The sequence below is a fragment of the Scylla paramamosain genome, chromosome 23, assembly GCF_035594125.1.
Source record: "Scylla paramamosain isolate STU-SP2022 chromosome 23, ASM3559412v1, whole genome shotgun sequence".
In the NCBI taxonomy this organism is placed as follows: Eukaryota; Metazoa; Arthropoda; class Malacostraca; order Decapoda; family Portunidae; genus Scylla; species Scylla paramamosain.
Window position 1 is genome coordinate 19702723 of NC_087173.1, and position 12500 is coordinate 19715222.

A 12500-nucleotide genomic window follows, 5' to 3' on the forward strand; every position below is an offset into this window, starting at 1 on the left:
CAACAACAACAACAACAACAACAACAACAACAACAACAACATCCACTAACCTTGCCTTGCCCGCGCCTTACCTGCCAATGAACGGTGCATCAACGCGCGACCACCTCACCTGTGGCTAATGAGACGCGCACCCGAGGTCACCTGATATAGAAAGTGCTTTGTGGTGGCCAGGAGGGAGCGGGGCGGGTGACGGGAGGGGGAGAGGGAGAGTGGGGGATGGATGGTGATTGGCCGCAAGGAGGGAAGGGGGAGGAGGAATGGGCACGAGAGGGTGATGGGGAGAGGTGTTGACGAGCGCTGGGGAGGGGGAGAAGAAAGGAGGGAGGAGGTGGGAGAGGAGGGGAGGATCAGCACTAGGAACGGGAATGGGAGGTTAGGATTATACACAAGAAATGGGATGACAGGATTGAGGAGAGAGGGGAGGGTGGAGGGATGATTCGATGTTGAGGAATGGGGGAGAGGGGGTACTGGGCACGAGGAGGGGCATCAGCAGGTGGCACGGGGCATCGGGGCAGGCAGCCAGTACCTCTTGTGCCACGGTGCCAGCCTCACCTTTACCTTGTGTGGTGTGCCGCTGCTCACCGCCCCGCGCCGCCCAGACAGTGGTAGTCGCGCCTCACGACAATTCTCACTCTTTAGCGTGTGATACTGAAGATTGCGAAGGTTGTAAGGTTGTATTGCACTTGAGTTGGTGTTAGTTGTGTTAGCGTGCGTCCCTTGAGGCGAGGAGCAGTCTCTCAGCCTAACCTCAGGGACTGCATCTGAGAAAATTACATAGTTGCAGTGCCTTGCCTTGTCTTGTTCTCCGCGGATTTACTCCCCGACGTGTGATGTGAGTCGCAGTGTTAGCAAGGTAGCGCTCTCCCTCCGCCCGCGATGGAGGGCGTGGTGAGCTGATAGTGGCGACTGTGGTGGTGGTGGTGAGCTGATAGTGACGACTGTGGTGGTGGTGAAGGAGGTGAAGGTGTGCCAGTGACCCGAGTGGGGACAGAACCAGTGTGATGCGTCTATCCGGCGGCCTCACCACCTCCCCCGCCCCTGGCACTCCTGAGCCGGGGGTGGCGGGCGGCGGCACTGGCGGGCGGGCCGTGTCCATCCTGTCGCGCCTCACCATCAGCAGGCCGGGCAGCAGAGCGGGCAGCAGGCGGTCCAGCAGTAGAAGGAACAGTAAAAGCAACAACGCGTGCAGCTCCCCGCCCCGCCACGGCCACCACCTCTCCGCTCCGCACGAGAAGGACGAGGTGGAGGGCGGCGGCGGGGAGGGCCAGGAGGGCGGGCTGGGCGTGAAGAACCTCCTGCAGTGGGCGGTGGGCGTGGTGCAGAAGTTTCGACACCCGTGGTTGGACTCCCCACCCCTCACGTGTTAGTATACACACACACACACACACACACACACTCACACTCACACACACACACACACACACACACACACACACACACACACACACACACACACAAAAGTTTAAAAATGGATACGACAAATTCACTTTAAAAGACATGACATTACGATTTTGACTTAATCCCGTAAACACACACACACACACGGAAACACACACACACACACACACACACACACACACACACACACCTGTATATTATAATCCCGTTACCTGTTGTAATTAAATTCAGCGACGGACGATAATCATGTTGAAGGAGGCTCACCTGCGTCTTCCTGTCTAGGGCCTGTATTCAGCAGCGCTCTCCTCTCACCAGGACTATTTTCAAAGGCCACACTTGATTATCCGGGTTCTCATAAGTGCTTCACCTGTTAATATAATAGAAATCTTGTTAATCTGTCACTAGAGTCATAGAAATACTCTTAAAACCTATGTATCGTTAATTCAAGCCTTTTGGAAGTAGTGAAGGTGGCGGCGCAGGAGTCTTTCAGCATATGGGCCTGGGTGTCGCCTGCCTCTCGCTCGCCGCAGCCTCAGGTACCCGTTGACCCGCTAAAGGAAGGCAGGAAGACTGGCCGGTTGACATACGTAGGAAGCCCCGCTAGTGACACTTATCCTTGAACCTGATGACTCTACTGGGTTTCTCTCTCTCTCTCTCTCTCTCTCTCTCTCTCTCTCTCTCTCTCTCTCTCTCTCTCTCTCTCTCTCTCTCTCTCTCTCTCTCTCTCTCTCTCTCTCTCTCTCTCTCTCAGACCCTCCTATTTACAGCATCACTCTAAAGTCTCTCTAGCTCCTATTCTGTCCTCCCACCTTGCAGTCTGTGATTTTGTTGTTACGCTGCCAGTCTCTCAAGCAATCAGTCAGTCATTTAGTCAGTCAGTCTATCAGTCAGTCCTCTTACTTTGCCTTGGTTCTTATCTCACCTGGAGACTACACGGCGTCTATATATATAAACGTTACCTGTATCATTCCTTTTTTTCATCTTAGTAACGTGTTATACTTACCTGAGGAGTCTTATGTTACCTGCATTTCACGTGTATATCTTGTCTTTTCATTTCCATAGAATTCTTTAGTGTTTCTCCTGAAGAGTTGTTGCTTGGGATGTGTTTGTGTTGAGTCAGTATCTTTTCACCTTCATGAAGCATTGTAAGTGTTTCTTTCCTTGTGTTTCTCCTCAAGTCTTTGTTGCCAAGCGATGTGTTGTGTGTGTGTGTGTGTGTGTGTGTGTGTGTGTGTGTGTGTGTGTGTGTGTGTGTGTGTTGCAGAAGACTTACTCAGCGGTGTGTCGTGTTGTCTCTGTGTCAGTTCACCTCCACAGACCATTCATTGCGACACGAAACAGTTAGCAGCACCATAAGTAATGCACGAAATATTTAAAGACACCTACGAGAAAGAAAAGGGTTAAAAATAATATATTTTGCAATTTCTACCCATTTTAAAGATTGGAAGTGGCTGCGGAACAAGTAAAAATGACTCAGTGGTTATTAATTAAGGAAAGGTGTACCAAATGCCTGTCAAAGGATTAAATGTTCCTCTGTTACATTTATCCTGTGAACTTATCTGTCTACTGTTACTTAATAATCCACCACGTACTTTGTCTACTGTCTTCTTAAACTTTCTTGTGCCTTGTCTACAATGGTCCCACATCCTGTCCATTCTGTCTTCACCTCGCTCTTTCAAGTCCCCTCGTTATGGTCTCATTTAACGACCTAATTGCTTTCATTGTCTGATTTGATCTCTCTTTGATTCATGCAGTGGTGGTTGTGTGTCTATTTGTCTGTGTGTGTGTGTGTGTGTGTGTGTGTGTGTGTGTGTGTGTGTGTGTGTGTGTGTGTGTGTGTGTGTGTGTGTGTTTCTCTCTATCTTTTCTTTATATTAATACTTTTTGTTTGTTTTTTTTTCTGTTCACCCATTCTTTACCTTACAACTCTCTCTCTCTCTCTCTCTCTCTCTCTCTCTCTCTCTCTCTCTCTCTCTCTCTCTCTCTCTCTCTCTCTCTCTCTCTCTCTCTCTCTCTCTCTCTCTCTCTCTCTCTCTCTCTCTCTCTCTCTCTCTCTCTCTCTCTCTCTCTCTCTCTCTCTCTCTCTCACCCTGGCAGCTCTCCACTCTCCCAACTCCCCTCTGTATACAAACCGGGATGACACGAGACTGTTTTACTCTCTCTCTCTCTCTCTCTCTCTCTCTCTCTCTCTCTCTCTCTCTCTCTCTCTCTCTCTCTCTCTCTCTCTCTCTCTCTCTCTCTCTCTCTCTCTCTCTCTCTCTCTCTCTCTCTCTCTCTCTCTCTCTCTCTCCGCGTCATCCTGGATATTGAGCGAGGCGCGGCGAGTACTGTGGTGGTGGTGGTGGTGGTGGTGGAGGGGTGAGGGGAGGGGGGATGTGGTTGTAGTATGCAGAGTTGGAGTAAAGTTCGTTTTTTTTTTTTTCTCCCTCTCTCTCGTGTCTTTTTTCTCTTTTTTTTTATAGTCTACTTTTTTGTAACTTTGTCCTTTCCTGCCTTGATGGATAAGGTTAAGTTAGGTTGGTTCGGTTCAGGTTAAGTTAGATTACCTTGAGTTAGGTTGGATTAGATCACGTAGGTTTGGTTAAGCTAGATTAGGATGGGGTTAGTTCAGGTTTGGTTAGGTAAGGTTATATCAGCTTATAATAGTTGAGTTTAGATAAGGTTTAGTTAAATTGGGTTACGTTGGTTAAGGTTACTTTAGGTTACGTTGTCAGGTCAGGTCAGGTCAGATTAGTTTGGGTCAAGTAACGTTAGATCAGCAACTTGAAAATATTTTAGTTACAACGATCTTTATGGGCGAAATTTATATTTGAATTTATATTGTGTGAGGCAGCGTGCGCGCGCTTGTGTATATGTGCGTGGGTGTGTGCGTGTGCAGGTGGCGGCGTATGCTGGTGAGTCATGGGGGAGTCAGGCGTCGTATTTGTCCGCCACGAGCATGCCGGGAGAAAAATGGTAGATAAGTATACCCAGTTTGTCTCGGGTGAGTAATTTGTGTGAGTCATGTCGGTGTGAGTCTTGGCAAGGCGTCACCTGCTGCGTAACCTGTTAGTGGTGGTGGTGGTGGTGGTGGCAGTGGCGGTAGTGGCAGTGGCGGTGATGCGTCCTAAGTCCGTTTCCTTTATGAGCATTCACACAGTGGAGGCACGAGGAGAGAGAGAGAGAGAGAGAGAGAGAGAGAGAGAGAGAGAGAGAGAGAGAGAGAGAGAGAGAGAGAGAGAGAGAGACTAAAATACTTCCATAACCAGCACAATTCCCAGTAATAGAAAAAAAAATAGGAGTTGCAAGAAGCTTAGTTATATATATATTGGTTCCGGTGACTCGGTGCGCCCCTGTGAAAAGAAGTCAATTTTAGTAGTAGTAGTAGTAGTAGTAGTAGTAGTAGTAGTAGTAGTAGTAGTAGTAGTAGTAATTTTTATATGGTTAGGTTTTAAAATAAGAAAACTCATCATACTTCCTTTAACCTGTAAAAGACTCCTACATTAATAAAAAATAAATAAAAAGGAGTAGAAAGAAGAGAAGGTAAAGAATACGTGTTACTATTATTATTATTATTATTATTATTATTATTATTATTATTATTATTATTATTATTATTATTATTATTATTATTATTATTATTATTATTAACGCAGTGAGGAAGCTGGCGAGGAGAACAAAACGTACAGAAGTGAAGTGCCTTGTGACCTCTGCCCTCCCCTCTCCACCTTCCCCCCCTCACCCTGTGATTGTGATGGTTAAGATAATAATGAAGGTCGTTAGGTCATACTCTCTCTCTCTCTCTCTCTCTCTCTCTCTCTCTCTCTCTCTCTCTCTCTCTCTCTCTCTCTCTCTCTCTCTCTCTCTCTCTCTCTCTCTCTCTCTCTCTCTCTCTCTCACCCTGACCTTTTCACCAGTCTGGCTTTTTACGGAGTTTCAAAACCGGATTATCGCTTGGCGGAAAAAACTACGGATTTGTCGTGCCGGGTTTACATTGGACGCCCTCCTCTCGCCGCCTCTCGCTTCCTCTCGCTCTTGTTTGGACGTGGTGGTAGTGGTGGTAGTGGTGCTGGTGGTGGTGGTGGTGGTGGGTAGTAATGTATGTAGTAGTAGTAGTAGTTGTAGTTGTTGTTGTTGTTGTTGTTGTTGTTGTTGTTGTTGTTGTTGTTGTCGTTGTTGTTGTTTAGGTAAGGCATTCTGGTTAATCTACGAGTAAGCTGTTCCTCTGACCGTTATTAAGTGATCCGTAGTAGTAGTAGTAGTAGTAGTAGTAGTAGTAGTAGTAGTGTTAAAGTTACTCATATTAACTAAGATTCAAAGATTATAACGCAGAAAAAAAACGCTTGATTTTTTATTAACCAGAGAGAGAGAGAGAGAGAGAGAGAGAGAGAGAGAGAGAGAGAGAGAGAGAGAGAGAGAGAGAGAGAGAGAAAGGGAGAGGGGAGCGCAACACCAACCGAATCAGTGGCCAGGATAAGACCACCACCACCACCACCACCACCGCCACCACCAGTAAACACCCCCCACTGTTATGACGGGCGGTGAGACGCGGGAGGAAATGTGGCTTGACAAATACAGCTGCTGGGGAGAAGTAAAGGAAGACCACCTTATCTCTCCAACCCAACCCTCCCCAACCGTATCCTCCCTAACACTAGCCTCCCCAACCCTACCTTCCACAACCCTAGCCTTCCCAACACTAGCCTTCCCAACACTAGCCTCCCCAACACTAGCCTCCCCAACCCAAACCTCTCCAGTCTAACCTTCCCATCCAAACCAGTACAAAAACACCATTCAAGCTTTAACCAACCATCTCTACCCAGGACTCCCTTCCCTAACAAGGCCAATCTAACCTATAATGAAGACCCACTAAGCTTCTCCACAACACAAGACTCAATCAAGCCCAATTTAAGCTTATTTTCTCCCTTTAAGCTTCCGTAACCCAAGATTCTCGTGCAAACCCAACCTAAGCCACTTTTAAACCTCCTTGAACCTTCACACATAAGATTCCCACTCTAAAATTACATTAATCCAATCTAAGCCACTACTTAACCCATATATAAGCCTCCTGACCAGTCTCTCTATTCACTACCCACACTTAGTAAGCCTGATCTAAGCCTCCAAGTCTCCCTATCCTACGCCACACCTGAGCCTCACCTAAGCCACCTTAGTCAGAGCCACGCGCGTGCAACCATTGCCTCACACACCTGCCTCTTTAAGTTGCTGAAAAATGAGTCAGCACTGGAATTTTTTGTTTTATTTTGAGTGAGAAAGAGAAAGAGAGAAAAGATATGTGTGTGTTTGTGTGTGTGTGTGTGTGTGTGTGTGTGTGTGTGTGTGTGTGTGTGTGTGTGTGTGTGTGTGTGTGTGTGTGTTTGCTGGGAGATCGTTTGAACAGGATGTAGGCAACTCTCTCTCTCTCTCTCTCTCTCTCTCTCTCTCTCTCTCTCTCTCTCTCTCTCTCTCTCTCTCTCTCTCTCTCTCTCTCTCTCTCTCTCCCTCCCTCCCCGTAAAAGCTTGCCAACAATAGCTGAGGATGGAAGAGAGGAGGGACGAGAAAGAGAGGACAGAGAGAGAGAGAGAGAGAGAGAGAGAGAGAGAGAGAGAGAGAGAGAGAGAGAGAGAGAGAGAGAGAGAGGGGGGAGTGAGAGGGAGGGGGAGTGAGAGGGATTACATGAACTGCATAAATAGCTCGGTGAAGTTCCTGAATTGGAGAGAGAGAGAGAGAGAGAGAGAGAGAGAGAGAGAGAGAGAGAGAGAGAGAGAGAGAGAGAGAGAGAGAGGTACTGTCACTTGTTCTCCATTATTTGTTGATTGACGTGTGAATTTATCCTTGAAATGGGGGAGGAGGAGGAGGAGGAGGAGGAGAAGGAGGAGGAGGAGGAGGAGAAGGAGGAGGAGGAGGAGGAGGAGGAGGAGGAGGAGGAGGAGGAGGAGGAAAAGACAATCATGATGAAAGAAAACAGAAAAAAAATATACATAAATTCAAAAGGAGGAGGAGGAGGAGGAGGAGGAGGAGGAGGAGGAGGAGGAGGAGGAAGACAACACAACTTCTTCACGTGCTTCTTACTCACACTTGTTTTTGTTTATCAGATGTACGTTCTCTCTCTCTCTCTCTCTCTCTCTCTCTCTCTCTCTCTCTCTCTCTCTCTCTCTCTCTCTCTCTCTCTCTCTCTCTCTCTCTCTCTCTCTCTCTCTCTCTCTCTCTCTCTCTCTCTCTCTCACCCGTCCTTCACTCTCCTTCAACTCTCCTCTCCTGCATCATCACTTCCTCATTTTTTTCCCCCTTCTCTCTCTCTCTTTTCTCTCCCGCTGCTCTTTCTTCTCCTCTCCCTCTTCCTCTTACGTGATTCATTGCTTTTCATTTCCCCTTCTCTCTCTCTCTCTCTTTTCTCGCTTCATTCTGTTGGCAGGGAGAGATAGAAAGGAGAAGATTGTAGTTAATTGGAAGATGGAAGGAGGTAAGTAGAGGAGGGTGGAAGGAATAGGAGAGGGAGGAATAACTTGGGAAATGAGGAAAAGGATGGGTAAGAAAAGAGAATTGGTGATATAAAAGAAGGAAGGAAGAGTGGAATTCATATTATAGGCGACAGGGAGGGAATGAAGGAAGGAAATTGATGAAAGGACTGATGAAAGGAACGAAAATAATAATCGAGAGGTGAATGAAAGAAAGAAGAAGGAGAGAAAGGATAGAAGGAAGAAAGAAAGGAGAACAAGTGAGATAAGAAGGGAATGGATGGAGAAAGTAAGGAAGAATGGAAAGATTGATAAGTGAACAGAAATCGAAGTGTGAAGGAAGAAAGAAGAAAAAAGGAAATGGAGGTAATATAGATTAAGACGTAAATGAAAGGAAAGAAGTGAAGAACAGAGAGAGAGAGAGAGAGAGAGAGAGAGAGAGAGAGAGAGAGAGAGAGAGAGAGAGAGAGAGAGAGAGAGAGAGGAACGACGAAAAAAAGCCAGAGAATAGAAAAATAAAAAAAAGTGAATGAAATGAGGCTCGCTTAAAATAATTATGAACGACCAACACTAAGGAACAATTTTTTTCGAGGACCCCCCAGCCAGAGACGTGTGGGCGGCGGACGGGCGGGAGACTCTTACGTAAGCCTTATTGCGCCGCCTCGGGACCTGGCAGGGCTCTCACTAACCCTCGCCACTGGGAACACGCTTGCTGCTGCTACTGACGCTGCGGGAGGCGGGAGGCTGGCTAAATGATTGTATTGCGAGATGTTTCTGCGTCTTGTCTCTCTCCTGGAAGTTATTAAGGGTTTTTAAATCTGTTTTTCGTGGTTGTTGTGAAAGATTAGCAAGTTATTAAGGTTTTCAAGGGTGTTTTTTTTTTTGTGATTCCTGTGGTAATTTAACAAGAATTCTGCATTTTTAACGGGTTGTAGTGAAAGTTAAGGCTTTCAAGGGTGTTTTCATGATTCTAGTGATAGTATGATTACGGTTTTACATCTTTAACATGCTGATTTGAAAGTTATTGTGTTTTCAAGGATGTTTTCATGATTCTATTGATAGATTAGCAAGTTATTATGGTCTTCAAGGGTGTTTTTTTTTTCATGATTCTAGTGGTAGTTTCATATGGATTTTACATCTTTAACAGTCTGTCGTGAAAGTCGTATGGATTTTCACGGGAGTTTTCATGATTCTAGCAATAATATAGAACGTAATTTTGGTTTTTGAGCGATGTTTCCATGATTCTAATGATAGTATAACAAAAATTTTTAACCACCTAGTCGAAGAAACATAGATTCTCAAGGATGTTTTCATGATTCCAGTGACAATAACAAAGACACCACACTATGAACTGGCCAAACATTAGAACAAACCTGGCTAATCATTAAAGGGCGGGGCTTTTAAAATAGTACTGGTGAAATAAGAAAGCGTTTAGCAATACAAGCCTTAATGCCACGGTAACTTCGAGTGGGTTGGTGACTAGACTGGTGCATAGAGTGTGTGGCTCCTGTGGCTTTTGTCTTGGTGCTCAGAGGAAGAGGAAGAGGAGGGGGAAGTGATAGAGGTCTTCCCATCCTGCCTCTTCTTTGTTGTCTGAGAGGTTCTATGTGAAGGAAGAGGAGGAAGAGGTGGGTGGGTCATATAGTGAGAGAGAGAGAGAGAGAGAGAGAGAGAGAGAGAGAGAGAGAGAGAGAGAGAGAGAGAGAGAGAGAGGGAGGGAGGAAGTATATGTTTGCTTTAGAGATACCAAACGCCTTCTCTCTCTCTCTCTCTCTCTCTCTCTCTCTCTCTCTCTCTCTCTCTCTCTCTCTCTCTCTCTCTCTCTCTCTCTCTCTCTCTCTTCACACTTACTATTATCTAAATTTATCACCTTTCCCTTTTGCTACCGCGTTCCAAAGTGAGGGAGAGAGAGAGAGAGAGAGAGAGAGAGAGAGAGAGAGAGAGAGAGAGAGAGAGAGAGAGAGAGAGAGAGAGTTGGGAGCACTTTGATATGATGTAGATAGGTAGGTACGGAGAGAGAGAGAGAGAGAGAGAGAGAGAGAGAGAGAGAGAGAGAGAGATGACAAGACAAAGACACAAATAGCGGCGGGGACTTTGCTTGCACGTGTAATATATTTTGTAATCGGCTAAAAGGCTTCGTTGTGGTGCCGCGTTAGCAAAGTGCGCAGACCGTTTTGCCGCGGGACGTGTTGCGCGTTGTGAGGAGAGAGAGAGAGAGAGAGAGAGAGAGAGAGAGAGAGAGAGAGAGAGAGAGAGAGAGAGAGAGAGAGAGAGAGGAGTGAGCTGAGAGGCGAGGGAAGAGAGGGAAGGAGGGAGGGAGAGCGAAGCGAGAGAGCGAAAGTTGAAAGGTCACTGGCCCGGGCTGTCTTGTTACCTACCTGGCTGTCGGCTTACCTGCTCCCGCCCACCTGTCTGACCGCCTCGCTGGCCTTACCTGTGCTCCCTTGCGTCACATTTGTCGTACCATCTTAGTGACCGCCTTTCCTGTCACCTTACTCACGACCAAAGTGTTCATAACTAGTCGATTAACTTCTGCTTGTGTGTGTGTGTGTGTGTGTGTGTGTGTGTGTGTGTGTGTGTGTGTGTGTGTGTTGTGTGTAAGGGCACTGGTTAAGGGCAGCAAATTTTATATACAAAAGGTCCGCATCAAAAAAGTTCCACTCGTTTTCTCTTATTATTTTACCTTTGTTTATTCATTTCCGTGTTTTATTTTTGTTTTTTATTTATTTATTTTTTTATTTATTTATTTTTTTTTTTTTGTGTGTTCTGGCTAAGAGCTACAAAAAGGCAGGAAAAAAAGGCTCATAGTTGCCAATTCCTGTATGTTTATAACTAATCAATTACTTTTACTACTTTATTTTATCATTTTAACTTTTGTATTTTTTTTTTTATGTTTTTGTTAAGCGGGAGAAAAGGACCCATTGAAGGTGTCAGTCCACATGGAGTAGAGCCAGAAGGGTTATGCAAAATTAGAGAAGAAATTGTAATTATGTAATTGCTATCTGTATTGGCTCTTCATTAGTATTCTTTTGTATGAGAGAGACAGTTAGAACGTCTTTCTTTTCTTGAATTTGTTTATTTACTCTTAGGTCTTCCTTCTTTATGTATGAAAAACTGTATGTATGTATGTATGTATGTATATATGTAGGTAGGTAGATAAGTAGGTAGAATGCGTATTAAATAACTAACTTTTCTCTCATATACCTCTAATTAACCTCCTTTACTCGTTCTTATTACTCTAATATCATTTTATCATTTATGTATTATCATTTCTATTACCGCTGATTATCACATTTCACTAATTAATATATATACTAACCTCCCTCCATTAACTTTTCTTTTACTTTCCTTCTCCCCCTCCCCCGCCGGTTCGTTCACCTGCTTACTCACTCACCTACCTCCTGACCTGTTTTATCTACCTCATCTGCTCGTACTCTTCTTCTTATACCTGTCCTATTAACTACTCTCACCTTCCTTTCCTCCCATTTCATTCACCTACTCGCTCACTCACCTGCCTCCTCACTTAATTTATCTACCTTACCTGTCCGTACACTACTTACCTGTCCTTCTACTAGTTAATCTTTCCTCTCAGTTAATTCACCTTCCTACATACTCATCTACCGTACCTGCTGCTACCTGTTCTCTTCACCGTGTACCTTATAGCGACACCTGCCCATTACCTGATGTACCGTGCCCTCACCTACACGCTCCCCTCATCACTAACACACATTCCTTACCTGTAATTATCCACCATTATTTACCTTCCTCCTCACACCTTTATTGCCCTCTCACCTGGTTTAGTGTTCTTACTTTACTAACATTCCATCCTGTTTATTTATCTTCCTCCCAAATTGGACTATCTCTCTCTCTCTTAGCCTAAATAATTCTTTCCTTCTTCTCACTGTCCTCCTTTGCCTCTCTAACACCCCAGTTACCTTCCAGACTACACACCCGTAACCCTCACCCGCTTCTCGCAAAGTAGGGTAAGCTAGTAAAAATAACATCTCTAGCTACGTGAGAAAGTGGAAAAAAAGGATGATGGTAACAGTACGAGAATGTAGCATATGTAGGAGTTGTTGAACAGAGCCCAAGAACATAAGGGAAGCTACAGGAAGCCATTAGGCCTACACGTGGCGGTTCCTGTATAAAACATACCGACCTATTTTCGCCTATCATCCCCATACGTAACCAGATGAACAGCAGCTTGAAATATTAACGAGAATATTAACTAGGAAAGAAAATAAGAGTGTAAATCGCTGGTAACTAATGACAGAAGCTGGGAAATTGAACAGCAACGGGGAGCAGCAGAAAATAACAGCAGTATGAAGAGTAACAGCTTAAATAACAGCAGGATAACTAAACAGCAACAAAAAACAGCAGAATAACAGTAAGAGGAAGAATAACAGCTTAAATAACAACAGAACTTAACAGAAATAGCAAAAAAATAACAGCAACACGCAACAGGAAAAGGAAAAGTAGCAAAACAGGTAACAACAGCATAGACAGCAACAGGAAGAAAGCAAGGAAGTACAGCAGAAACAACAACAAACAGAAACAACAGTAACAACAACAGAGATTCACCTAACAGGGCGAGAGAGCTTCATAGGGAGAGAGTAACAAAGGGAACAGTAGCAGACCCTCCCTCTCCCTCTCTCCCTCTCCCTCTCCCT

The 12500-nt window shown here is 45.2% G+C and overlaps 1 protein-coding gene across 13 annotated transcripts in view; it reads left to right on the top strand.

The window, feature by feature from the left end:
* LOC135112352 (cAMP-dependent protein kinase catalytic subunit 1) overlaps positions 1 to 12500 on the top strand; it is a 98828-nt gene that overhangs the window by 50445 nt on the left and 35883 nt on the right. For 2 of the 13 annotated variants that reach the window (XM_064026715.1, XM_064026716.1), the window contains exon 1: positions 538 to 1362. The exons of 9 other annotated variants lie outside the window; for them this stretch is intronic. In XM_064026715.1, the coding sequence (XP_063882785.1) occupies positions 1002 to 1362 (361 nt within the window). In that variant the 5' untranslated portion in view covers positions 538 to 1001. Of the gene's footprint in view, positions 1 to 537; positions 1363 to 12500 lie in introns of those variants that run through there. 2 more of the 13 variants (XM_064026718.1, XM_064026717.1) reach the window with 1 other exon arrangement.